At 43.0% G+C, this 24,229-nt stretch overlaps 1 protein-coding gene across 1 annotated transcript in view; it reads left to right on the top strand.

Annotated features, from left to right (window-relative positions):
• Positions 1–24,229, top strand: part of LOC138265878 (uncharacterized) — a 194,768-nt gene that overhangs the window by 20,369 nt on the left and 150,170 nt on the right. The window contains exon 2 of the mRNA XM_069213998.1: positions 8,541–8,644. Within this exon, the coding sequence (XP_069070099.1) occupies positions 8,541–8,644 (104 nt within the window). The remainder of the gene's footprint in view (positions 1–8,540; positions 8,645–24,229) is intronic.

Here is a 24,229-nt window from a genome sequence, read left to right as displayed (position 1 = left end):
GGCCTGTGGACACCGTTCATGAGGAACACGAAGCACCGTCCTGTCAGGCTCTGCAGTCCCGGTCCACCAACGCCAGCATCATCAACTCCTCCAGTGTCGTCACCAGGCATCCTGCCTGCACCTTAGCCTGTGGACACTGCTCGTGAGGGTCACGGAGCACTGTCCCGCACCTATGGCTTGGGCCTACAGACAACAGTGCTTCAGCAGCAACAACGCCACTGCCTGCACGTGACCTGGTAACACCGCATGTGGCACCGCCCCACTTAACACCGCAGCCCTGGTCTCACCAACTCCGCTGGATGCCGTCACCGAGCTGCTGCCTACACTGTGACCTGTGGGCACCACATGTCGCATCGTCCCACTTCGCACCACAGTCCTGACGCCATCCATGCCAGCACTCCTGACTTCAGCACCCCGGAGTTCGATCCACAACATGTGTGATTTCAAGAGCCCAATAGCTCCCGCACCAACAACGCTCACCAGAGCTCACTGCGAGGATCCGGATGGCCTTCAATTCCAAAGGTACTGTTAGCGTGTCTTCCCAACACCGTAGCTGGCCTGTGATGCCGCGGTCAGCCTGAACTGTTGGTTTTGTTGATCATGACGCCATAAATTCATATATTTATTACTGTATTGTGAGTTTTTATTGTATTTGGTTTTGTTTTATATAGATAAAAATTGGCTATTTTTCTTAAACTGGTGTGGTGTCCTTTTTGTACTGTTTTCATTCATTACTGTGTGTTATGTGCAAATGCCTTACACATTGCTTCTGAGAGAAGCCTGACAGCTCGTGCCAAGTTACCAAGGGGGTGAGCAAGGGTTTTCTGGGCAGGTATCTTCCCTTATCCTAACTAGATTGAGGGTCCCTACTTGGACAGGGTGCAAACAGACAGCCAACTAGAGACCCCATTTCTAACATTGGTAGCAGCAATGGGATAGGACTTGCATTTGCACTTGACCCACAGTGATTGGTGTACACTACTACCACCATATCGCAGACCACTATGTGCCACATACAGATTTTTGTTTTGATTTTCTTTTCTCTTTGACCTATTTTTGATCTTGAGTTCAAGTGAACTCTAGTGATGTCATGTCTCACTCAAGAGCATCTTCATTTGCATCCCAGGATTTGAATTTTGAGGAGGATAGGTTGGAAACCTATACCGTGAAGGAACTAAAAGTATATTGTAAAAACCTCAAAGTTCAGGTCTGAGGCCTCACCAAAAAGGAGGAGCTACAGAAGGCACTGAGGGCCTGTGTACCAGCCAGAACTGCCAGTGGGCAGCCTGAGGATCCAAATGGGGATGCTGTGGACACAAGTCATGGAGAAGATATGCTGAGGGTGCAGGAGCTGCTGCTGTGGGAGGATGGGGGAACCCCTTGGTTAAAGCAGCAGTGATGGATCAAAAGGGCTTACGCCAGTGGAGCTGGAGGACAGGAGAGAAGCTAGGAGGCACCAGATGAATTTGGAGAGATTAAAGATGGGGGGGGATCAGAGGGAGCAGCGAGCCATGGAGGAGAAAAAGATGCTTTTGGACCTGGATCTCAGAATAAAGGAGCTAGATGCGATGAGCAGGTCCAGCTATGTTGGTGGCAGCAATTCATCAGTGCAATCAGACAGAATTGTGCACATTCCTAAGAACATAGGGAGAGAGTACAAGAAGGGAAACAACATACAGAGGTGTTTTCAGGGATATGAGGCATCCATCAACATGAATGGGGTCCCTAAGGAAAATTGGGGGGAGGGGTGTAGGATTGTGGAATCACAGAGAAGGGGATGGGCACTTTGCTAGCATTGGGTAAGGGTTACAACCTCACCTACGCAGACATGAAGGGGGCCCTTTTCACTCGGTATGGTCTTACTCATGATAAGTACCGAGATCAGTTTGGGAATCAGTCTTGTTACTCTGCCTAGACATGGTTAGAATGTGTGGATTCCTTCTGCAGAGCACTGTATGGTTGGGTGAAGGGCGGTAATGTGACAGATTTTCAGGGTCTGTACAACTTAATTGCGTGGGATCACTTGTCTAGTCCGTGTTTTGCAGAGCTGCGCCCACACTTGACTGATAGCAAGCTTCCTGGGGTCAGTCAGCTTACTATAGAGGCGGATCGCTGGGTGAGTACCAGAGTCAACAAAAAGGTACATGGGGGAAGGTTCTGCCAAAGGTGGGCAGGGTTCCCAGCAGCAGAGTTGGGGGGGGAGAAGGATAAACAAAAGGAGTCTTCTAAAGGGCCCCAAACTAGTAACCTGGGTAAGAAATCCCACTCCCAGGAGAGAAGAAACCATGTGCCTCTTCTGGAAAGCCTGCAGAGGCAGGGCACTGTAAGTGCTTTGCATGTGACCAGGAGAGTCAAATGAAGGGAGATCCCAAATTTCCCAGGTGGACATTGCCACTCAGCGGTGGGCATGCCAAGGGGTTGGCCAGTGTAGCGGTTGGGGAGGTGGTGGTTCCAGATGGGTGCGTGGATCCCACAAAGATGACCCTTGTCTTACTAGGAGGTGGTGAGATGGTCCCGAGAAACCTAATGCCTGATAACACTAAGAAATACAGGCAGTGGGTGACCATTAATGGGCAGAAGCTCTCAGAGATCCTGGAGCCAGTGTGACCACAATCTGGTGTCACCTGGTGCCTGAAGAGCAAATAGTCCCTGGTGCATTCCACCAAGTAGTTGCAGTGTACAACTCAGAGTACCAATGTAAGGTGGCACAGGTTGCCTTTGAGTGTGGGGGGGGTGGGGTTCGGGTTTCTTGAGGGTAGCTGTGAGTCCCGCAATGCCAGTTGAATGTCTGCTGGGCAATGACCTGGAGACTTCCACCTGGAAGGAGGTGGAGCTCAGGTTGCACTTGGGGATGTTTGGGTTGCCAGAGCGGGGATGTGTGACCACCCGGTCCATGGCAGCCAGACAGGGTGATTAGACAGACCTGGAGCCTGAAACAGTGGCCCAGGTGACTACCAAGAGAAAGGGCAAGGGGTGCGGTAAACCCTCCCCAGAAGTTCTCATGATCTGGAAAGAGGCTGACCTCGAAGGGGATGCCCCGACACCTACAGTGGAGCAAGTGGCAGAACTGGGAGAACTACCTGAGCTGACCCGTTGGCAGCAAGATGGGGTCCCATCAGGGAGGTGTTCTGCGGAGAGCAGAAGGTGTGCCCTACTCTTGTGGGTCTTAGGCAGCAGGCCGAGGACCAGGCAGCTGGCGCTGAGCCCAAGGATCACCTGATCTACTGGAAGAATGATCTCCTGTATAGCAAGCCTAAAGCTGCTGAGCCTGGGGCAGCCCCTGTGCTGGTGGTACCCCAGCGCTTCAGAGCCTTCCTACTGGGTTTGGCTCATGATGTGCCTCTGGCAGGACATCTGGGGCAGGGCAAGACCTTTCACAGGCTTGTCACCCACTTCTATTGGCCCCAAATGAGAAAGCATTCAGATGCCTTCTGTAGATCCTGTCAGACTTGCCAAGCAAGTGGCAAAAGTGGATGGGCATGTAAAGTCCCCCCTCCAACCCTCTCCTGTCATGAGTACCTCTTTTGAGCGGGTGGGCATCAACATAGTGGGGCCTCTGGACCCCAAGACAGCCCTAGGCAAAAGGTTCGTCCTTGTCTTGGTGGACCATGCGACCTGAAAGCTATCCTGAGGACCGTGAGAGTGGCCATTGTGACCGAGCCCTGATGGGGATCTTCACCCATGTGGGTTTCCCCAAGGAGGTGGTATCTGGCCAGGGTACTAACTTTATCCGCGTCCATAAAGTCCATGTGGAAGGAGTGTGAAGTGAACTACAAATTCACCACTCCTTTCCACCCCAAAGTAACAGGTTAGTTGAGAGATTGAACCGCACCCTGAAAGGCATGATTGGGGGTCTGTCAGACTCCATGAGGCGTAAGTGGGACGTCCTCTTACCATGCCTTCTCTTTGCCTACTGGGGAGTACCACAGAAGAGGATTGACTTTAGCCCCTTTGAACTGTTTTATGGGCACACTGACCTTGGAGTGTGGTGAAGGAAGACTGGGAGCAAGCTCCAGGGAAGCCACCCCAGGATGTATTTAGTTAAAACCATTATACATAAATGTCAGAATAATTCTAGTGTACTTGCTGTAATCTTAATGTCTCAATGTACCACCGGTATTACAGATTCTGATATTTAGCCTATCTTGTCATTCTTATTCTTTCTCAGCTGGTTCCTTCGATAATGTGGTAGGCAAACTGGTGACAAGGTATTTCTTTTTTTGTGACAACTGACCTCTTCAATTAAGCCTTAATTCATCCTTTCCAGCTCAACCTCTTCTGTTTTACAGTTCACTCATAAATGTACCATACACTTCAACTTATGGTACATTGTATTACTGCAGAAGTTATGTAACCTTGTCACGTTTCCATACAGGATCCAGTGGTCCTGTTGTGCCATCAAAGTGTCTCTTTCAGGTCTGGACACCCCACTCTTGCCCCTCCGACATCACTGAAATTTTTTAGTGCATAGCATAAGTAAAACTGCGTATTCATGACCTTCCGGATCAGGGCTTTAAAATACCTTTATGGTCTTTTGTTAAAATAAATTGCCAAAATTATTGAGGGATAGCAACTGCAAGAGGAGCCTTGAAAACGGAATCGGAGCTTTCTTCCTTAATTAGGGTTTTGAAGTGAAGGGGAATAATAAAACTAAGGTTTGACAAGCTTGTCTAAAATGAGTGCACTAGTGGTACAGAGCTTCTAACCAACTCTCCAACATGTGCAAATGTCCTTGAGAGGAGGAAAAAAAAAGGAAAGAGGCTCATTTCCTGTTGGTCTGATAGATCAAATATTTTTACCCGTTCTGTACCTATGGAAAATGTGCAGCTACTCAAGGATCCTGCTTTCCTAGCGAGCTAACAGAAAAGCTAAAAATCAAATGTTCAAACTTCAGTTCTCCCAGACATGCTGTGTAATAATGAGTATTAAATTGTCTTTGTTCTGTAGCATTTACTTTGGGATGAAAGTAAAATCCATGGATTCTGAAACTTCTAAATCTGTTGGGTGGGTATACATTGAATTGCATGGTGAGATTTACTCACTAGAATTTGTGAAACCTTTACTTATTGTGCATATTTAGTTTTGGTCTGTCCTGTTTATTTTTTTATATATATATATATATATATATATATTTGGATTTACAATATTTTGAGCCTGTACATTTATCGAGTGACCTTGTGATTGGATTGCATTTTGAGGCCATACTGCCCTTTTCAGCTAATACACCCGCCGCCCCCCCCCCCCCCCCCAAAAACAAAAAAAATGTTGGGGCAAGTTGTTTGCTTGGTCCCATCAAACACTACTTTGGCATGCTTTACCTTTCTTTTGTATTGTTGTCCATCTTTACTCATCACCAAAATGAAGAAAGGGGGGCTGCAACAGCCTTCATGTGGATGGTTTTGCTCATGCTTACTATGGAAGCTTTACTTGAATGTGCTGGCTTGCCTGACCTAATCCTGGTGAGTCAGATTGGCTTCTTTGTTTTGACCTTGCTTGGACGTTGCTTTACGTGTACAAAAGGGAATGCCAATTTAAAAGAAGATTCTGGACAAACAAAAGGATTGCAGATTTGTGTTGATAATAGAAGGAGGGTAAATGCAGTAATTATTGGAATAATTGAATTAATCTCAGCCACTCGTAATTCTGGTCCGCACTCCTATCTATCACTTCTTTGCCTAGCCAGAAGACCTTAGACTGGAAACATGCAGATCAGCCTTGGTCCTGCTCGAATAGAAAACGTCTAGACCAAACTGCAAGGGCCCCTCTGAATGGGCATCTAAGCAATCACAGACCTGTCAAAGTTTAGTTCAGCATTGACAGTGAGTTGTAGCTTGGCTCCTCTAGCAGAGTCTGCTTGGAGTCCATGTCGGAGCATACAGTGTGGCTCTGAATATCTATCAGTGGCTGAGATTAATTCAAATGCTATATATAATATATATATTTTTTTTTTCATGCTCACAGAGGCGCAGATCATGTGACTTAATATGCCTGAACACTCAGCAGCGTAACAAAACTTTTTGTGGGGGTGGGGACCCTGCATAAAACCTAGAGGGACACCCTTCCAGACTCATGAAGGAGCTCTAAGGCCAGAAGTCTCAGCTGAGGCAGGGCCCCTGAAGCTTGGCCCTCTCCCGCCCCCTCAATTCCCCCACTCCCCCCTCACCTCAGTGGCTGCGGGGGCCTTTGTTGCGCCACTCTGAACACTGATCGCTGATGACTGCCTATTTTCACTAAGCTGAACAGGCTCCCAATTCAAGAAACCTGCTTTCATACCCTACAATGTACTGCATGGTTTATAGTGATGTGCCTCAGCAGAGTACAGGAGGCGCCTTTGGGAGAGCATCAAATGGGTAATGGTTCTCAGAGGACCAGCTTTCTGGCATCACATGGTGATATGCAATGGGCACAGGTGGATGTTGGACGTTTGACACTCCGATGTGGGACGTGAGCAGCTCATTCCTTCCGGTTTCTTCTTTGCTTTATAGGATATGTCTGTCCCATTTGTCGTATAGGATGCCAAGAACCAGCATGCAAGTAAATAGCGAGATGGCAATAAATACTGAAACATAACGTTTTTGAAAACAAGTGTGTGCTTAAGCAACAATGCCTTTTTTTGTGTTCTCAATTTGTTTTCTTTTCAAGCATTTCACATTCTGATGCTGGCATTTGTTGCAGGTTTTTTTTTTTTTTTAATATCAGAACATGTAATGTTGAACTCCAGTCCATTCTGTGGAGTTAGATTAGTCTGTCAAAAGAGGAACTGGTGAATTAGGACGTTCTATTGAAAATAAATCCTAAGACTACAGCTGGAACACACCCATTCATACAGTCAGGAGACCCAATTGGTCAAAGTGGGTAGAAAATTCATGATCGAATTGTTCACTCCATGCAACCCTGTCACAGTTTGGGGCTAGATTCCCCCTTCATAGTCTACGTTTTTCTTGAACAGGAAAATTATTTTTAAACGCTACTTGTTTGTGGAGCCGCAGAGTTAGCATCATTGATGTTACTCTTTGATTTAATACATTAGTATTATTTGATTGCACAAGGACCTGTCATTAATGGGTAAACCCAGTGACATTAACATTGTGGAAACTCTAATCAAAATGTTTTCCAATTCTGAAACATTCTTACTATAAACATAGCTTGTATTGGATTTTTCTTATGAAAACCAAGCATGGGCAAATGAGGCAGCTATGTTTAGGGCATTTGGACAAGACTGAGTACACGGAAGTATTTTTAGGAGAATGGTGAGACTGGCATTATTTTGACAACCACCCCACCTGCTCTCCTACGACCCTTAGGTGCAGAAAATGACCTGCCTGGAAAGGAGACCAAAACAACTGCACAGAATGGGAATGCCCATGTCAATTTTGTATGCTTACCACTGGTCATGCCGCACACCATCATCCCTGAGTAATTCATTTTATGTGGGGGGGGGGTTGTTGACCAATTTACAGTGCTTAATTTGTGAAAGAATGAGTGCTGGTGCCCGAAACTTTGTTCAGAAACCCTTGGCCCATGCCATTAACTGTGCGCCGAATACCTATGCTGACAGCCTTCAGTCTACCTCCTGCTTCCTTAATCGACACCAGAAACTCGCCACTCCTTTATCTCGCTCTTGCTGAATCCTGATTTCTCCATTTGTGATGGTTTTTCTATCTTTTTCTTCCCCCATCGTTCCGATTTTGTGAGGTTTCCCCTCTTGCGCATGATAAATGTCAGATGCAGAGAAAGAAGTGCTGGTGCCCCTGTACTGACTTAAATTAAACACTGCCTATTTATAGTTGTGGAAGTCTCCCCTTCCAACCATAGAAGAGCTTTGGACGTGGCAGCAGAGGTTTGACCTAACTTGTAGAGTTAGGTGGATACCAGTTCATCAAATAGTGGTACCATTAGCTACCTGCTAGGTGGTAGTTTCTGCTGTTGCCCTGTTTTCAGGTTTACTCCTTCTGTTTTAAGAAGGGCTGGGGAACAGAGTTGCTATCCCACGTTACTGGGCAGTCCTTAAGCTTCCATTTTGGGCTGACTATCCTGCTCTTCTTCAGAGAGGGTGGAGTAGTCCTCTTAACTTATGTACGAGCCTGTGGCTCTCTCTGTTCTGCTGTTGGCTGATCATTCTTTAGAGACACATATGTACATTTATATTGGGTGTTAAATAGTTGTTGCTATTTCAACCCCAACATTGGACGAGTTCCTTTGTCTTTCAAAGTATATGCATGTTGTGGTGAATATGGATTTTAAGCCGCTTGTTGGCTTGGCAAGTAAGGGACCTGACTCTACCTTTCTGCCTCCCCAGAGCACAATTGCTGAGGGTGATTGAGGTTTTTGTATGGTGTATGATTGATTGCAACCATTAAACATGTAGTGGAGTTCGCATTTAGGTCGAGGCATTCAAGGGTGGAGGACGACAGTCTGAAATAGACTCCTCATTGACCCATGGTATGATATGTCCTTGTAGGGACAGTGTTTTACTACTCACACACGCAAGCCTTGGGGTGGCCATTAACAGTCACTATAAAATGTCTCTCTCTTTTCAGACCACTACTTTGAGACCGAGGCAGTGGACGGAGTTATTGAAGGGACCCCGGGAGTGTACAAAAATGCCATTACAAGTGCCCCAACCAACAAAGACTCCGGCCAGGTGAGTCAGATTGCTTGTTTGGCTTACTGAATGCCAGAATATTGGTGGCAATTTTGGTCTTGTATGGTGCAAAGATGTGCGGGTTAGGAGGGCACCTTAGTGACTGAAGTGCAGTCCTTAACATTTCTTTAGATAAAGTAGAGTCTGTGAGATGCTCAGATTACTTGACTGTGTTTAATCCTTTAGGTTTAGGAAGTGATTCTGCAGGATCCTTCTGCTGTGCAAGTTGCAAATGGCACTGAAAACAATAATTGGCAAAGCCAATAGGCATGGTTGTGGCAGTCAGCCTCTTGGCAATTCTTTTGTCATGGTTTTAGCAAAACTGTATTGTTCGTGAAGCTTTTGTGTCCTCATTAAATCGAAAATTAAAAACCCATAGGCTAAAGGCAAAACTATCTTTCTGGTCTTAAAAAAATAATAATACACATTACCATGATACACCTGGCAGTGAAGAGAACTACCTTGTGTGGGGATGTGCTCCTTGTGAGGGGATGTGCTTCTTCTGAAAGGGCAGCATGCTGTAACTTAAAGTGAATTCCATGTCTGAAGTGAACTGAAATTGCTCATTGATTCATGCTGGAGTGGGTGTAAGGAACATGTGAATGACACAATCATAGACTAAGTGATGAAGTCTGGCTGGAAAACCCTGTAAGTAACTGTTATGCATACTCTCTGTAAAACTAAAAGGTACTTGGCTAATACAGATCTAAAAAAGGTACTGGTGTGGCATTGGCGAATACCCTCACCTTTGAGAAAGCATGCAAGAAAGAAGAGTATGAAGGAAGAAAGGCAAAATGGAATGAAAGCAGGCAAAAAGGGAGAGAAGCAAAAAAAAAAGGAAGGTGAAAAAGGCAGGATGAAGGAAAGAGGGCAGACAGGAGAGAAGGAAAAAAGCAAAATGAAAGAAAGAAGGAAGGCAAAAAAGGAAGAAAGGCAAAGAAAAATGAAGGCAACAAAGAAAGGTAAATAGGGAAAGAAAGGACAGACTAGAAAGAATGAAAGAAAAATAATGCAGGCAAAGAAAGCGTAAGAGGCAAGAAGTAAATATGCAAAAAGGAAAGAAGGCAAAAGAGTACGAAAGCCAAAAGAAGGAAAGAGAGAAAGTAGGAAAGAAGGCAACAAAGAAGGCAAAAAATAAAGGAAAGAAGGAAATGGAAGAAGGCAAAGAAAACAAGAAAAGAACAAGCCGAGAAGGAGGCATGAAGAAGGCAAAACGTCAGGAAAGAAAGATGGAAAGAATGAAGCAAAGAGGGTTCACATATACCATATTGGATATAAAAACCACATTATATGCCCCTATGTGGAACTAGAACTATTAAATGTACTAAACACTTTAATGATTGTTTTTCTTCCTGGGCAAAGTGGTGTTTTTTTATTTTAATTTGTTTTTTCTAAAGAACTATTGTTGAAATTGAGTCCAGAAACGCAATATGGTACAGGTATATTGTGAAGTAGCAGCAATCCACTTAAAAAATAATTTAAAACGGCCTTGGAAGTAGCCGGGACATTTTAAATCTGGAATGTACCCTGTGCTCAGTTCAAATGTCTCCTATCACATCAGGCCACACTTGTACTAAAGAGACGTACTTTTTGTGTGGTTGCCCACCTTGTGAAAGAGCAAAATGCAGTCATTCAGTGATGTTCACCAGAAGCTTAAGTAAGCTGATCCATTTTCTCATGCTGTAGTGGTTGTGGTGTCACACCCGTGAAGTAACGGGAGCGCGGGCACTACCACAGAGATGTAATAGATAGGGATGTTGCACTGGCAACCCCCCATCCAGAAGGACATGTTGGTGTGGTCCACGAGTCACATGTATGAGCTAATAAAAGTGGGGCTGAGACGGAGATGAGGTCAGAGTAGGAACCGGACGTAGAGGGAAGACCTGCACCTCCGGCTCGAGCGCCGTGGCTGTAAACCATTTGAGTGTCCTGGTCTTGATTACACTCGTCGTGGGGTCCCTGATGCAGGACATGACGCTGGCAACGAAGCTGGGCAACGCCTACCTGCACGGAGCAAAGCGGGCGTTCAGTGCTGTTGCAGCGCGCTGTGCTTGTTCCTCTGCCACGCCCACCTCCACGTGGTGAGGCGGCTGCTCGTTGCCATGGCAGTTCGCAGGATTTGTATCGTCGCCCCAAATTATGCAGAGCAGACATCGAGGATCCTGTGGGGCTCATGAAATCGCTGTGTCTGGATGCAGGTAAACCACCCCGTCTAAAGAAAGGCCGGCCCGATTGCTGCCTGCAAACCACTGACGACCCACGACCCCCGCAGGCTCCAAATAGCATACCCACCTGCCTCTTGGACAGTTGGAAGCTGATAAGCCACGCCCCAAACCTTGTCTAACAGAAACAGTACACTGTTTTTCTTAAAGGGACAGCACACTGCTTCTTCTAAAAAGGACAGCACACCGATTCTTCTTAGAGACAGTACCCTGAAGAGTAAGGAAGGCCAACTGCCAAATATACTAGTTACTAACCTCTCAGAGGCCACAAGATGAACTCCGTACCCCCTCCCCCCCCCCCCCATTGAACCTTTTATAGTAGAGGGGGCCCGTCCACACAGGCCTCGCGATGGAATGAGTGGGTGGAACGTCTGATGTTCTATTTTGAAGCCACAAAGACTGAAGATGAACAAAAAAGGGCGATGGTGGTGCACCTAGGTGGAAAAGACATCTACTGCATATCAAAAACAATAATTGAAGTGGAATCAAAGACGCACTTAACACTCATTGCAGCGCTTCGGGCACACTTCGCACCCATGGTCAATGTTGATTATGAGAGATTCATATTTTGGCAAGCTCGCCAACATACTGACGAGTCCATTGACATGTTCCACATGAGGTTAAAGGAACTTGCGGCCACGTGCGCATTCCACAACGAGAATGACGAGATCAGAGGCCAAATTATTCAGGGATGTGTGTCATCTAAGTTGAGAGAACGTATCCTCGAGGAATCGGGGCGTTCCTTACTGGATATCCTAACAATGGGACGAACTAAAGAACTATCAAAGGCAAGAGTGTCCCATATGGAAGCTGCCCTCCAGACCCCAATCAAGACGGAACAGGTGCCAGCAATGATGCTGACCTCCTCCAAACCAAGGTTGCAAAAGCCCACACAGTCCAAGAGAACATGTGGGAGATGCAGAGGAATGAACCACCCCCTTGCTAGTTGTCCCGCAAAAGGGAAAAAAAGCGTAGGTTGCTGAAAACTCAACCACTTTGTCAAGATGTGCCTGTCAATGAGGGGCACAGCCGCCCAAATCACAGTAAATACTGCCATTGAAGTACAATCCCATGGCAGTGATATGGATGATGATGATGAGGAAGAGACACAAGTAGTTCATTCACTCACCATTAGCACAACTACACAGCAACATGAAAGACTGCCCAGTACTAGTCATAGTGGACACTGAAGCGTCCATTAACATCATGGCACAGGCGACATACCAAACATTGGACCCACCTCCGCCTCTAAAACCGACACACGTCAGAGTGTTTGCAAATGGTCAAGTACAACCACTAACAATGAAGGGGAGGTTCCGTACTACTGTGGCTCATGGATTTCAAGAGACAGAGGCATACATCTACATAGCTGAAGAAGGACAGCGAACTCTCCTAGGGTGTCACACTGCGGAAGCCTTAGGTATTGTGACGTTCACCTTCAGGATATATATATATATATATAGAGTCCCTCAGTGACATTATAGAGTCATATGCCCATGTCTTCGAAAGAATAGGGTGCTTAAAGAATAGAGAAGTCACACTACACATCAACAGATCAGTTCAACCAATGGCTCTAAGACACCGAAGGATAGCATTTCATCTAAGACCCCTAGTGGAGAGGGAGTTAAGCAAACTAGAATCTGCAGGGATCATCGAGAAAGTGAATGGCCCTACACCATGGGTATCTCCGATTGTGGTAGTGAAAAAACCCAAACAACCAGGAGAAGTTAGGATTTGTGTCGATATATGAGACTACCAAATGCGGCTATAAAGCGTGACCGACACATCACACCAACCATCGACGACCTTATAGGAGAACTGAGTGAGGCAAGGTGGTTTTCAAAACTGGGCTTAAGGTCGGGGTATCACCAGTTGGTCCTAGCAGAGGAGTCCAGGTATGTTACGACCTTCTCCACCCATGTTGGACTTCAACGCTACAAGAGACTGAATTTTGGAATCTCAAGTGCAGCAGAGGTTTTCCAAAATACCATACGAGAACTACTGAGAGATTTGAAGGGTGTCATCAACGTCAGCGATGACATTCTAATCTTTGCCAAAACCATTCAAGAACATCATACCCAACTCAAAAAAGTTCTCCAGCGCATTCACGGGTCAGGTCTCACCCTTCACAAAGAAAAGTGTGAGTTCTTAAAAGAAACAATACAATTCTTTGGATATACGTTTTCATCAAACGGCGTTACTCCTGATCCTGGAAAAGTGGCAGACAAAGAATGCTTTTCCCTGAACGACAGTAACCGGAGTCAGAAGCTTCTTGGGTATGGTGAATTACTGCAGTAGTTCTATAAAAAACCTTACATCACTAACCCAACCCCTGAGAGACCTCACAAAAGCTACAGCAACCTGGTCCTGGGGCCCTGAACAAGAGAATGCTTTTCAAGCAACTAAGGAAGCACGGTCAGCGGACACTACGCTACGATACTTTGATCCCCCATGAGAAACTTCCATTGCCGTGGATGCCAGCCCGACAGGGCTAGGGGCTGTACTTCTCCAGAAGGTTCAAGCTGATGACTGGGCCCCTTTTGCGTACGCGAGCCGTTCGCTGACAGATACTGAGAAAAGGTACTCCCAGATTGAGCGAGAAACAATTGCCATCCACTGGGGGTGCAAACACTTCCACCTGTATGTATATGGACACCCCTTTGTTGTCACCACAGACCACAAACCGCTAATACCACTCTTCCAAGGCACTGCCTCCAAACCACCTCCACGCATTTAGAAGTGGATGCTCCAGTTGCAAGAGTACAACTGCAAAGTGGAATATCGTCCAGTGGCAAACAACCCAGTGGATTATTTCTCAAGGCACTCGAGACCTGCCACCCCTGTCAAAGAAAGTGAAGCCCTCGAGACTGAGGAGTATGTGAAGTACGTAGCAGAGAGATCCTGACCTCTACCCATTTCGATGGATGCCATAAGACAAGCCACGGAGGCGGATGATAACCTCCAGAGAGGGATGCACGCTGTGAAAAATATCAACTGGCATGCTGGACAGAAACATTGTCAGTCCCTTACCCTTGAAGCGCGAATGGTCATGGAGTTGCACAGAGTACAACAAGAGTTGACAATCAGTGAAGACGGATGCCTTCTCCGAGGCCACCGGTTAATGATCCCTTACTGCCTCGCTAATAGAGTAGTTCAGCTTGCACATGCTGGTCACCAAGGAATAGTGAAAACCAAAAGCAGACTAAGGTATGGTTCCCAAGGATGGACGAGAAGGTAGAACAGTTGGTACGTTCATGCCACTGGTGTCAAACAACAGGGACGCCCAACGTGCCGATCCTGATAGGGACCAAGAAACAGCCTCACAAGCCGTTGGTATCAGCCAGTCTTGATCTCAGAAGCCTACCCAATGGGAATCATCTGATGACAATGATTGATGACTATTCTCGTTACCCAGAAGTAGAAGTAGTCCGAACTTTGACAGCGTCTGAAGTAATCCCGAAAATTGAGAAAATGTTTGCCACTCATGGATTAGTGGAAGAAGTTAAGACTGACAACGAGCCACCATTTCATGGAAATGAGTTTGCAGAGTACCTGAGATCACTAGGGGTCAAGCACAAGAAAATCACACCCGATGGCCTCAAGCCAATGGAGCGGTCGAAAGATTCAGGAGGACATTGAACAAAGTAGTCCGGATTGCAGTGGCTCAGAGTGAAATGCCAGAAAGAGCTGTATACTCCTTTCTTCGAGACTATCGAATGACACCCCACTCCACCACCGGAGTAGCTCCTGGTCACCTGTCGATGGGTCGAGTAGAGACCAATGTCATACCACATCATGAATCATGGAAGCCCGCCCCTGTCAATGAAGAGAGAGAACATGCTAAAAGGAAACGATCGAATGACTTGGCGAGCCGAAACAGGAGATCCCGTCCATCGGATGTTAGAGTTGGAGACTCCGTACTAGTCCCAGATAGGTTCTGAGGAAGCAAATTCCGTCTGCCGTTCGAGGACAAACCGTGGACAGTCACTAAGCGCCAGGGTTCACTTTTGGTGGCAGAAAGAGGGTCTGAACAAGTTGCTCGGAACATATCCTGGTTCAAGAGATTTCAACCTCCGAGAGAGTCACCCGGTGCCGAACAAGAACACAACACCCCGACGACCGAATTGGAGGAATCCGGGGATGACTATGAGCCCGAGAATGCTCTTACTAGCCTGAACCCAAACAACACCGACCGCGAACCAGATAGACTTGATAGTGAATCAGTCACAAACCCCAGTGAGATAGGGTCATCCAAAGACGGGGCGTGCCAGTCGAGGTATCAGCTAAGAAGTAACCTGATGCCCTCCACAAAGCTGCGTGACTCCCTGGTATAAGTTAATTAATGTTGAAAAGTTTATATCTCTTGTGTAATCGGTTTATGATTTTGTTTGTTGTGTAATTTTGGGAGGGATGTAGTGTTGCGCCCGTGAAGTAACGGGAGCTTGGGCACTACCACAGAGATGTAATAGATAGGGGTGTTGCACAGGCAACCCCCATCCAGAAAGACTTGTTGGTGTGGCCCACGGGTCACATGTATGAACTAATAAAAGTGGGGCCGAGACGGAGGTGAGGTCAGAGTAGGAACCGGACGTAGAGGGAAGACCTGCACCTCCGGATCGAGCACCCTGGCTGTAAACCATTTGAGTGTCCTGGTCTTGATTACGCTCGTAGTGCGGTCCCTGATGCAGGACATGACCGTGGGTGGAAGCAAAATGGGGATGACGCAACAATATACCGTGGGATTAAGGGATGATAGCCCCTTTAAGTAAGAATATTATAGATAACACCAGTCCTAAAAAATGCTGCAGTTGACTCCGCCAGTTAGTGTGCATGTCAATGCCTGTTTTTATATTCTTACCTTCTGCATTCATCGAGCATGAAACAGGAATGTCTGCTTCTCTGCGTTGGGTCATGCAGCAGGGTGCTACTGTCTATTTTGCCGTGTTTTAGTTGAGTTCTAACTGCTGTTAAATATTCTTTCCCTCATTCTTCACCATTGTCGTATTCGTAAGTACATTATGGCAGAGCAGGGCAGTGCAGTTGGCAACAGTTAACGTTTTTTGCTTAAGTCATTAACTGTTAGTGTCCTGGGCGAGTTATTCCATTTTAGCATAGTAATCTATCAAAACGTTGCAAGCATATTGTGACCGACTGCCAGAAGATCTATGTACCCGGAAACTGAACTAGGGAACTGGACAGCCCCTGAGAAGTGACAGGCCAAGCTTGAAGAAAAACACCAGAATGTCCCCAAATTACTTTTTGCATTTATGGATTATAAGATTTAGCACTGGGGTAGCAGAAGGCAAACTAAATACCACATGGTATGGCATCTTCTTTGTGGTTAGCTTGCTGCTGCTGAGGAGACTAAGGTTCGATGGTGTTGTATAGAAAAAAACTCTTACAAGGGAAACAAAATATATATATATATATATATATATATATATATATATATATATATATATACACACATACGGAGATTTTTTTTTTTTTATTCTTTTACTTTTTTTTTATTGAGCAGGATAAAAGATGAGATTACATCACGAAAACAAATTGAAAAGGAGTATCTTATAAATTGTTGAACATAGCAAAAAAGCAATAAAGTACATATAAGCATTACTAATAAAATTATTTTTCAACAGCATCATTAGTGCAATTTAGCCTCTCGTATTGACAACCTTTATGCAAGTATGTTAGTGTTTGTGTGCTACAAATTTCACCTTTTTGTCTCATCAACCTCCCTACTCGCAGCATGTATACTGTACTTAAAGTGCCTTCATTCATGCTATTAAAATGCATTTAGGTGTCTCAAATTGGCGACCTAACTTAATAGTGAAGACAGTTCATTGGGGGAGAGGTGAAAATTAAAGTAATAAGATTGCAAAACCACTCACAGTGCAGCTGTACAAACACGTTGTCATTGTTGAGTAACTTCTTTTTAATTTACAAGATTCCACCAACAGAGTTCTAGCAAATATGAAGTGCAACTGTGTTATTAAAGTGCCATTGATCCCAAACTCCTTATTAACGGTAAGCCAGCAACAACTCTATTTTTCACTTACTGAATCTTTCTCTGGTTATTCAGGGAGAGATACAGAGATATCTAATTTCCATCCAACCCAACCCTCCATGTTGCCAAGAACCTCGCAATTGCCCACACTCTTCTTGCGTATGCCTCATCAAAGATTTTAGTCTTCTTCATTTTTTGTGCCTATATCTTAACAAATGGACTTGGGTTGAGTTTCAGTTTTGCAAGATTAACAAGTTTACTACTGCACTAGTTATTGAAATATACCATTGTGAATACTTATTAATCCTGCCCAGTGAAAGGGAAGAACCAAAGAAAACCAATATAAGATCAGATGGTACATATACCTGAATTGTTTTAGTAATTTCAGAGAACTCCTCAATCTGAAATTGCTGTACCCTGGGGCATGCAAAGAAAATGTCTCAATTCAAACCGATCTACAAATTCCCCAATTTAGGGAACTCATTACCTTCCCATTGGTGAGTCATTAGCTTTTCCACAGCCAATCCCCCAGATTTCACAATCTTGTAACCGGGTGTACGCATCTCAATTTGGAACCTCCAAACACTTAAGTAGTTGCAGATGCTGTTCTAGCACCCCAAAAATCTTTTATCTGGACTTTTTGGGTAACTTCGCTGTCTTAAAGATTGCTGGCAATTTAATCTCACTTTCTTGGACCTTGAGGTTTAAAAAAATAAAAAAAGTCAAACCTTGTTGAAACCTGGATCAGATTGTCCAGAAGGGCTGCCTGATAGGTACTGAAGTGAGGAAGTGCCAGTCACCCTTGCTGCCGCTCCAGTCTTACAGTCTTCATGGAAGAGCAGCAGGGTGTAAAGTAATGAGACCAATAGATGTTAAACTGCAAAAGTACCAGCAGTTCCCAGGCTCTGCATGCCAACTTGTGAGGCCTCATAAAGAACTGTGTGCAGGACTGTACACTGCTAATAACGACATTGTTTTATATCTCTGGGTGATCGTGGTGCTGGCTAGGCTGTACACAGGCTGGGATACTTAAATGTAGCTGTAGAGCTATTGGTAGGTCACAAGCTACTCATTGGAGAACCCTGCTCTAGCTGCTTAATTGCCAGAGAAATCTCAGCTCAATCTGAAAATGTTTCTAAGGCCACACCTTGTATCTGTGAGAGATTGGCCTGGCAAATTTTCTTTTCTCTTGTCAATGAGAACTGAGTAAGATTTATCAAAGGGTTGTGACATCATGGGCTTCAGCCTCAAAATCCACCTTAGTTCTCCCTTTAGAGCCTAGACCAACAGACCATAACCCTTTCACATATTTGCAACTTTTCTTTTAGCTTGCTTAAGTATTCTAAATCTATGTGTAAAGGGTTCTAAAGGTAGTCGTGATTTTCCCACCTAGATTGGCGGGGGTGATTATTGAAAGTGTTTAGAATGCTAAGTTGGAATTCCCCTAAATACAGATTGAGTTGCAGTGGGTATAGTGTCTGGTCTATCCCTAAAATGTTTATTACTCTTTTCTGCAAGTCTTCCATTTCTAGTGTCATTGGGTCTCAGATGTTCGTTCCTGGTGTGAGCACGCCCTTGGCTTATCTATTTTGTTATAATAATAGTGAGTGGATGCATCCCTAAGGTCGATGGACCTTTTTCACTTGTTTAAGTTTATACAGGAGCTAGTTATAGGGCACAACAATATCAAACTATAGAAATCATTATAGAGTCCGTAAAGAATGCACCATGACCCATTTGGCCACGAATAACCACACCTTTTGGTATAAATGAAAATGTGTATTTTCCTATATTAATTATGCTATGGTCACAAAAATTAGTCTCATCACCAAATGATACAAGTAAAGAAACATCGCACGTTGACCAAATCTTCTAAAGAATCTCCATTTAAACAAAGCAATAAGAACAATAATTTCAAAAGCAAAAACACTAATCAATAGAAGCAATATTTGAGTAAGAGAAATAACATAAATTTGTTAAACACAAGAAGGCTGTCAGTTCATAGGCATGGAGGAAGACACCTAACTGACTTTAGGTTAGTATTAGCATGTTGGGGTTCATGCAAAAGTTTTAGTAACACAAATTCGGAAAACATCTAGCTATGGCGCTAACAAAACAGCAGCAGTATCAAAACAGTAGCAGTTGGTACCTGAAAAACAAAAGACAAACAACAATGCACAGAACATCCATATTATCTATCACTAGGGAATCAGCAAATGGGCTTCAGCTTCATCAGGGGGTCAGCAGCATCAAGACAGGAACAGGGAAAGGGGGAGGGTTTAGAATTTGGACTATAAGATCACTAAACCATTAAATCATTAGTTAAGCATTGAACAGGCAAAATGAACTCGGAAAACAATAAAGTGCCAGACTGTCTGGCAAAGCATGAAGCGTCAAAGTGATAGGTCACCATGAGCATCCGGAAAGAAGACATGTTAAACTCTCACCTCACAGTTGATAAATTAGAATTGTCGCACATTTGCTATTGGTTTAAAAAAAAAAAAAAAAAAATCAGGTGAAGAAAAAACATCCAATTACAAAAACATTAGATATTGCCAATGCATTAGGACAGTTAAACAAAAGTGTTTGCAGTACACTGATTGGTCTCCTCCTTTCACATAGTTCTAAACTATACTAAATGTATCATCCCGTTCTTCCTTCCATCCACGTTCAATACTCTTTTGTTCGGCATGTCCCAAATACGCTGATACACAGTGGTTACAGAGAGTACAGGATTTGCATCACATCCTCAGAAGAAAAACATGAGTTAGAAACATAACTTCAGACAAATATGCAGTTCAATCAATGGAGCTTTTTATACAGCTGATGTGAGACCACACAAATGTTACATTAACTCTAACATTGGCAGTTAGATAACGTCTCGCTGTGGCCTTGCTCTGCTAGTGGCCCAGCAGTTACAAAAGAAAACTAATATTAATTCAACTATTAATTTGACATAGAAATGCTTTTAAAGAAACATGATTCTCAATACAACGTTAGTACATTATTTGTAAAAGTACATGTGCAGGCCTTGCACTCAATGGTGGCCAATAAAGAAGGCACATTATATGTGCCGGCTTAATTTCAACGTTAATACATCTGATATAACAAATCACACACAGGAATATATGTAAAAAGTGTATATTTAATTTCAGTGCTCACAATCCCTCCTCTGACTAGATGTCATCACATTTGCATCTCAAATTTATTAATTTCATTACACAGATTTTCTAAACTTTTGATTCCTGCACATTTTTAGTTTTTTCTTTCTCTTTGAATTTTCCCTATATAATCTATCTAATTGAAACTCCACTCTCCTGTTTCTTTTCTATTTTTTCTCTTTTTGATCACATTATACAATTTGCACATTCCCCAAATTCCAATTAGAAAAATGACCATAATTGTAACCCCTTGTAGTATTTTCATTAACATTCCTTTTCCCAGATTGCTGAGCCAATTTCCCACAGCAGTCATCCCTTTTGCCAGCCTTTTCCCAAACAATGAGCTCAGTTAGTTCTTTTAATTCAGTTTTACCTTTTGTTATTTTGTTAATCAAGCCTCTAACTGCTTCACTGTTGTCCGGAATATATGAACAACAATGATACAGAACTAGCAATATACAAACTCCACCCTCTTTTGCTAAGAGGATGTCTAACGCAAGGCAGTTCTGAAGATTCATAGCTCTTACCGCAGCCATCTCTGTATCCAGAAGGATAATGGCTCCTGAATAACCTGTCTGCATGTTATCCACAACTGTAGACAACTGTTGAATTTTAATAGAATTCAGAACAACTTCCACTGAAGGAATTATTGCTCCAAATATGTCTCCAACAATGCCAGAAACTGATTCTCGCTTTTGTCTCTTGTTGTAATTCAGTCATTTTAGAAAATATACTCAAGTCATCAACGTGGTACATTTTCAGGAAGACTGTTCACAAATAACACATGCCATACCATCCTTTAGGAAAACGGTAATATGTATTCGTCCCACAGATGTAATAAATACCAGGCGCTGGCTGGTCTTGACCACTCAACATAAATGTCCTCTTTTACTCAAACAAAAACACATGTCTGCATTCACTTGTTTACACAAATATTTTAACAACCCTAGATTGTGGCCTATATATACAAAGCATTCCTACGTGTTGTGCATCTAAAGTTAGTCTCCCTTGTTTAGGAATGTCAGTAAGTGCATAGTAATTCCCAGCTCTATGTGAAACTAATCCCTTAGCTACCCTAGCCTTCATTGTATTGTATTGTAATAGTATTTATATAGCGCCTACTACCCCTGACGAGGTGTTGAAGCTCTTTTCAGTGAGTAGCACACTACTCTGGAACCCAAAAGGAATTTGTGGTGGATTAGTATAGGGAAATATGAGTACAGTTTTAGTAGTATTAGGAGTTCATTTGAGCTGCGGATATGTGAGTTTGTTAGTTTGATTGAATGGAGTAATAGAGGGGTAGAGGAGGGAAGAATCCAGAAGTGTTAATTGGGAGTTTATAGTAATAGGATGAGGCTTTGGATGAGTAATTGGGGGGATGGAGGAGGGAAGAGTGTGGAACGGGTTAGATAGATCAGAGTAGCAGGAGGGATTTTGGATGAGTCAAAGGTGAGATAAATGTGGGAGAATTTAGTAACGTTGTTTGGGAGAACATGGTACTAAACTGAGGTTTGGGTGAGTTACATATGGAAGAGGAGGGAAGAGCTTAGGCAGGGTGATTTAGGAGATGAAAATAGTAGAATGGGTTTGGGATGAGTCACAGTGGGGATGGAGGATAGATTGATAGAGACATGACATGGTGATGGGTAGACAAAGCTTACAAGAGTGTAAAAATAATATTTTTGTATTTATAATTTTATTTATAAATTTTTTTGATCATATTTATTCATTATATTTTAATTTACTTATTTATAATTTGAGTTACTTATAGATGTATTTAATTTTTCTCTAGTACAGTAGGACTAGAGTAATATATATGTAAATACATAGTAAGGGAATAGATGTTCAATGAATATAATATGAGAAGAAAAGTAGTTTTGAATAAACAGTGTTTCAAGATTTATAATATTTGAAGTTAATAAGTGTAACTTTCTAACATTTATTTATTTTTACTCAATTTCTGAATAGCCAAATGCTTATGATAATAAAACATTTGATCAGAGTGATAGAAAATGAGAGCAGGGATTCATAAGTATCTAATAGAACAACTTATCTAGGAGCTATGCAATGAACATATTAAGCATAGAATAACATAGACATATGTCCACTCTCCTTTCTGTAGAGGGTACGGCACTCTACAGTTACTCGAAATCAAGTTTATTGGCTCGCGAAGGACCGTGTTTCGGCGTCCAACGCCTTTGTCAACCTTGCGGCCGCCATCTTGGAATCACTTTCTATACCTCATACTATTCCTCGTAATTCAAATTGCTTTTAAATCTCAATTTTTTCATGGTAACCATTTTTCACAATGGTCACTACGTTCTAAACACATAACCATCTTATTTTATATTTATAGATGTGTACAATCGTATTTATCGATCTTTTACCAGTATATATAACTGTAGAAAGTTATACAATACTGTGGCTACGTCACCATATTAGATTACCTTTCTGTATCACATGATTAACTACATGCTTCAAATTACATGTAAATTTCATTTGATTGAAAAAACTGATGACCAACTAGTGATTACTATCACTCTCTTCACTGAAAGGTTTTAAATATGCTGAGTTGCTTTCATTAATCCTTACCAAGAGCAAGTAAACTCACGAAAATACAATGGAATAAAATAGAATAAAATAAATAGAATCAAAAGAAATACATCAATTTGAACATAAATTCTAAACCAATCTAATATAAATATCATAAAAACTATATTATATAATATTACATATTAATTCACCATTAAACCGTTGCCGTACTGTGTGTGTGTGTATGTATATATATATACTCCATCATCAGTTATTCACTAGCACTATCGACATGTATGATATTTATCCATCATTTTAAATACCTTCATGCTCATAAATTGAACCAGCCTATTAGTTTTATTGATACATGTTTAACCCTCTGATTATTAATAATTATACCCATTGCTACTTATTGTAAATGTACTGATAATTCTTCATTGCTATTCAATCCACTCGGTTCCTTGGTATCTAACATAATTTTGTATCTTGATTCTAAGGTTCTCCGTTTCAGTTCCCCGTTACCACCTCTAACATCTTTAGCAATCCCATCTATAATACTGTATTTTATTTCTACATATCTAGAATATACACATAATCAGATTAAAAATATATGAACACATCCATATGCAGTCCATAGCTGTTTGAATATGGTGGTTATGAAGGAAAGAGACAACTCTTGAGTAGTCTTCTGAAGACAAGATAGTTATCTGTGGAACTTATATTGGGGGGTAATGAACTCCATAGTTTAGTTGCTTGAACGGAGAAGGATGTACCACCTATAGTCTCTTTCTTGTATGGTGGTGTTCTAAGGCGGGGTGCCAATCTTGAGCGGAGGTTTCCTCGTTGAATATATTTGGTTATTTTTTTATTTTTTTTCTGATTAAAAAGTGGTCCCGTTCCTGCTTTGTGGGTGATACAAAGCAGCTTGAAGATGGATCTTTTGGCAACAGGTAACCAGTGCAGTGCTCTCAAGGCAGGGGAGATGTGGGCTTGTGGCTTTACATGTAATAGAAGCCTGGCAGTGAAGTTTTAAATACGTTGTAACTTTTCATAATAGAGAGAGATGATCCATGGTAGAGGCCATTGGCATAATCCAGTTTGAATAGTACAAGCGAGATAGTAACCTGCACCTTGTGTGGAAATCCAAGGTGGGAGGGAAGATGCCTCGTAGAGTCTTCAAGGTGATGAAGCTTGTTCATGCTAATTTGTCCACTTGGGCATTCATTGTTAACTGGGAGCCCATGGTAATTCTAAGGGTTTTAACTTCTCGGGTAATTGAGGAGGTGGTCCGAGATCGTCAGACCAGGTGCACAATGGGTCATAATTTTTCCAGTCACCACATATGAGTGTTTCTGTTTTGGAGGCATTTATTTTGAGATGGCTCCAAGTCATCCACAGATCAGCGGCTCAGAGGCAACTGCAGATTTGTGAGTTTTTTCATTTTTTTGGGGGGTATTCTAATTTAAGTAGTATATATGTGTCATCTACATAGTTATAGCATGTGAGTTGAAAATCATTGATCAGTTCTGGTAATGATATCATGTAGATGTTGAAAAGCAAAGGTGAGATGATTGATCCTTGGGGGACCCCAGCTTTTGTGAGGTAGGGTTTGGACGAGAAGGGGGGAGAATAGATATTAGTTCCTTTTTTTTGTTTTGTTTTT

This window comes from Pleurodeles waltl, chromosome 11 (genome assembly GCF_031143425.1).
Source record: "Pleurodeles waltl isolate 20211129_DDA chromosome 11, aPleWal1.hap1.20221129, whole genome shotgun sequence".
Classification (NCBI taxonomy): domain Eukaryota; kingdom Metazoa; phylum Chordata; class Amphibia; order Caudata; family Salamandridae; genus Pleurodeles; species Pleurodeles waltl.
Note: the sequence above shows the minus strand (reverse complement) of the source record. Positions and strands in the feature narration are given on the sequence as shown.